This window comes from Belonocnema kinseyi, chromosome 9 (genome assembly GCF_010883055.1).
Source record: "Belonocnema kinseyi isolate 2016_QV_RU_SX_M_011 chromosome 9, B_treatae_v1, whole genome shotgun sequence".
Taxonomy (NCBI): domain Eukaryota; kingdom Metazoa; phylum Arthropoda; class Insecta; order Hymenoptera; family Cynipidae; genus Belonocnema; species Belonocnema kinseyi.
In genome coordinates this window covers 40,435,123-40,439,841 of record NC_046665.1, presented here as the reverse complement: position 1 = coordinate 40,439,841, position 4,719 = coordinate 40,435,123, and the positions used below count along the sequence as shown (strand labels likewise).

The window sequence follows — 4,719 nt, the reverse complement described above, 5'->3', positions numbered from 1 at the left end:
AGAGGGAGCTCTTCTTAATATTTTGACACCAAAATCATGTCGATACACCTTACCGACTGCGAGTAAAGCCACCCACGCTTTAACTTGACAGACTGTAGTTTGGGGTGTCCAAAGACACATTTTAAGACTGGTCTCAATGGATACTCTCAATCAGAATGAATGAAAATTAATATTTTGCGTAAGGTAAAAGGTTATTTTTAATTCCGGACATTATTTAAACTGGTTTTGCACTTATTAGAATCATAATTAATAACAAAAATCATCGTCGTTTTTATTGTATGCTACTTCAGGTTAAGACAATATTCAGTTTTCAAGTATCAAATTTTTGCAATTAGAATTAATTAAAATCAATTCACACGCCAGCTTTGCTATTACCTTCAGTTGTAAATCGTCATTTCAATATTTTCAATTCATTTCAATTGAATTTTTTTGCAGACATTGAATTTCCATCGAATTTGACTCTGGAGTTTGCTTATCTCTTGAATTATCTTCCTTTTTTTTAATTCCGCAATCTTTCCTCGAATTCGCTATAATTCTGTTGAATGCGTTATCTCTTGAATGTTCTTCCATTCCCTTGAATTCCCATAAGTTCCCTTGAATTCGCTTTAATTCGGTTGAATTCGATTTGAAAATCTTGAACTTATATGAGTTTTCTGTAATTCGCTTAAATCCTCTGAAATTTGCGTGAATTTTCTTGAATTCCTTTTAATTTCTATGAGTTTCCTTAAATTTGGTTGAATTCGGCCGAATTCACTAGAATTCCGTTTAATTCTTCTGAATAATTTTGAAATCTTTTATAATTATTTTAGTTCTCTTTAATTTGCTTAAATTATCTTGAATTAGTTGGAATTCCTTAGACTTCGCATGAATTCCCTTGAGTTCGATCTAATTACTCAGAATGACATTCAATTCACAATAAATCCCTTGTATTCCCTCAAATTCTTTTGAAATCTTTTGATTCATTTGAGTCTCTTCAATTGGCTTGAATTCTGTGAAAATTGTTATATGTATATATAGTACTGAAATCAGATGACTTACTTTTATTTGGTGAATCTTTTAAATAATATTGCGAAAATTTAATAGTGCAACTAAAATTGTTACTATTTTTACTCGAATGAATCCTCCCAGTACAATCAATTTCTATTGATACAAGGAATTCTTTCTTTTTTTTTATTAATAATATGATAACTTGAAATGTTATAGTTTAAAAACTTATTTTAAAGAATGATAAAAGTGTACAATTTGTTTTATTTTGTGATTAATTAGAATTTTGCATTTTAACACGTTTGGTCGATAACTAAATGGACATGAATGTGTGAAGTTTAAAAGTTGAAATTATTTTGAAGCTTAGAATGAAAAATCACACGCTCAATGAATACAAAAATGTAGACTTTTTAATCGTCATAGTTTTATTTTCCACTTAGTGACCCACGAGGATGAAAGGACTGTCGAAGACATTTTTCATAGGACTTATATGGCCAGCTGGTTATTAAGACTTATAAAGACAACTAATTATTTTCCTGAGAGTATTAAAACTCCAGATGTGTCTGAAGTACAGCTTTCTAAAGAAGAACTCTTTATTGGACAGTTAATACTTCATAATTTACAGCTTCTGCAATTCAATACACATGAGGTGAAATATAATTATTACAGTTTTAACAATAAGCCATAACATTTTTGTCAGATGTCATCCTCTTAAATCTACAATATTTATGTAACTTTCTATTTAAGTTTTAACTCGTTCAATTTATTTACAATAATTAATACCCTTTACATAAAGTAGATATTTTTGTGGATAAACGTTTTTGGACAAAGATATTCCTCTTATTAATACTTACCAACATCTAGAATTTCCAAGCATTTGTTTTCGTGTTAAAACAAGTTAAATTGAATTTACTGTTTTGTTTTTCGTTACCGTTAATTTTTTATTTTGTACAGCTACTGTTACCGAAGAATTTTAACTTTAAAGTAACATCGATAAAATATTCGTTACTCAATAACACTTAAATTATTTCATAAAAATGTGTATAATTTTTTATCAATTTTAAATTAGATTTCTGAGCTCGTCAGACTGAAAAGCGACAAAACTCTGCACAGAGCGAAAAGTGTTTTTGTTGGAGGCGGTGTATATCCTGCAGTGGCTCTTTTAAATCATTCTTGCAATCCTGGAGTTATTAGGTAATTTTATACATTCATTGACTTATATAATCTTTTTTCTGAAAACAAAACAAATCTTCCACTTGTCTTAGCTCTGAAAGTAGTTAAAATATAATAAAATCTAGAACTTCAAAAATCAGTCTAGAAACTAGAAGTGCTTACGAATTTTCTTTCAGATCTTCTAATTAGATATCATAGTGTACAAATTAAAATATGTATGCAATTTAGTAAAATTATAAAGAGAAATATAGAATTTAATAGCACCTAATTTTAACAGCGCTAGTTTCATTCTCACTCATTTCTGCAATTATAATTTAATTATGCAGGAGAAAATCGCATATTTGCATTTTAAATCCACATTAACAATTCCTTTCATTAATACCGTTGTAATTACCGTGACAGAAACTTTTTTATGGAACTTTAATGTAATACTATATTAAATGTATTGTGACACTGATAATTACATTTTGTGAATTTCCACTTTTATATACTAAATTGCAATATTATTCTCTTCTTTTCGTATTTCATCGAACGGAAAAATAAAAAGAACAGTTCAAGTGTAATTAAAACTATCTATATATTCAAATTGATTCACGTCCAATAATTGCTAAAAACTATTAACTTAAAACTTACACAATATGAATTCAGGCAAATATAATTGATCGCTAATAGTAAAATGTTTAGACCGTAAGTTTGAACCCCATCTTCATAATTCGAAACTTTTGCGAAGTAAAAATGGTTAAAGAAATTGTTATGTAGGTATTTTGTGGGAACGACTATGGTTGTTCGAGCTGTAAGAACAATTTTATATGGCTCTGCAATCTGTGAAAATTATGGTCCAATTTTTGCTGAAATGCCCGTAAACGAGCGGAAAAGAAAATTAAGGATTCAATATTGGTTCGATTGTAATTGTGAACCTTGTCACGATAACTGGCCACTGTTAGTGGACATTGATCCTCGAATCCTCAGGTAAAAATATTTGTAAAATTATGTAATTAATCATTTAATATTTTTCTTATCATATTTATCGTATACACAGTCCGCAACGTAACTGTTGCACGCTTATTCCATGAATTGAAATCATTGCCATTTGCAATTTAAATTAATTTTTATTATTTTATCAGATTTTATTATACTTCAGATACGATCATTTTTTTATTGTGAGCTCACGAAAAAATTTGTAAAAAAATTAAAATGATAGAAAAATACTATTTGAGGATGCTCAATGAAATCTAAGAAAGAAAATCCCAGTTTGTAACCATTTTTTTCCAATCATGAAATATAAAAAATTGAAGTTTTCAAAGTTGAAAATGTTTTTATTTTAAGAATTTCAAATTAAAAATTAAAACATTAAGAGATTTAAAATGCATCAATTTTGAGTTCAAATGTTCATGATGACATTGTACAATTAGGTCTTTTTTAATTTGAAAATGGTGAACATTTTTAGAACTACGCACTACAGTTGTTACGAATTGAACATTTCGAACCCATTCAAAGCTTTCAAATTTGGCGCACTCAAAATTTTCCAGCTTGAAACTGGAAATATAGAAATTTTTTAAAATTTGCAGGATTACAAAAAATTGAAGAAATATTTTTTAAAAAATGTATTGACATAAATATTATTAAATAAAAGAGAATCTCTTATTTTCAGTAAATAATAATTAAATAATAAATGGCATAGATTTCAAAGTTATTAAACTAATTCTGTATTTTTAATTGCACTGAAATCAATCAACATGAATCGTATAAAATCGTAAGTTTCCAAAGCACGTATTTCAATGACATTTATCAAAATTCATTACTTTAATGTTTAATGTTCACTAATAATCATGTACTAAAGCATGAACTGTGTCGTTGTTTTTTTTCATTTTTCAGAGATTACAATATTTTGGGACTTTCAGTAATTGCCAGGGCCAATCATCAAGAGTTAATGTAAAACAATGTGGCATAAGTCTATCAGATTTTTTTATCTTTCGTTTTTTTGTCTTCTCCTTTGTAAACTTATTTTTTCCTTCGCCCTGCATTTTTACCATTTTTAATGAACCCTGAAACCTCAATTAGATTTTTAAATACATATGGATGAAAATAAAAAAAATCAACACAACTCGCTCAGACATTTTTTCTGGAAAAGGTATTTCGTATTCAAATAAAACATTTTTTTCCAATTAACCCTAATTATAAAATAATTTGTGATAAGCGAGATCAAGAAAAAGAAACTTTGATTTTTCATTTATTTTTCAAAAGTTAAATAATGATCTTGGTATTTTAATGCTTGTACAAACTCTAAATATAAGTATAATTTGTATGAATAGTCTTAGATGCTGCTTCCAATATATGTTAGGATTTATTTTAGGTATTGTTTGAAAAGTAATATACTAGGGGAGAACACCCTACAATACATAATGAACCTCGAGTAGAGAATCGTTAATTAAAAGCACAAATAAACTTAAAATAATTAATTCTAATTTTACACCAAACTCTCGCGTTCAGTCACCCCGTTATCAGCGTTCCTAGAACTGCTGGCTCCGTCAGTTTCTCAGGGGAGCAGAGCGAGAGCAGTAT

The 4,719-nt window shown here is 28.2% G+C and overlaps 1 protein-coding gene across 1 annotated transcript; it reads left to right on the top strand.

The window, feature by feature from the left end:
• Positions 1-163: 163 nt before the first annotated feature.
• LOC117179961 (SET and MYND domain-containing protein 4-like) lies at positions 164-4,163 on the top strand. Its single transcript, XM_033372217.1, has 5 exons — positions 164-183; positions 1,425-1,633; positions 2,054-2,178; positions 2,917-3,126; positions 4,033-4,163. The coding sequence occupies exons 2-5, from the start codon at positions 1,475-1,477 to the stop codon at positions 4,091-4,093; spliced, it is 555 nt and encodes a 184-aa protein (XP_033228108.1). The 5' UTR covers positions 164-183; positions 1,425-1,474; the 3' UTR covers positions 4,094-4,163.
• Positions 4,164-4,719: the final 556 nt, after the last annotated feature.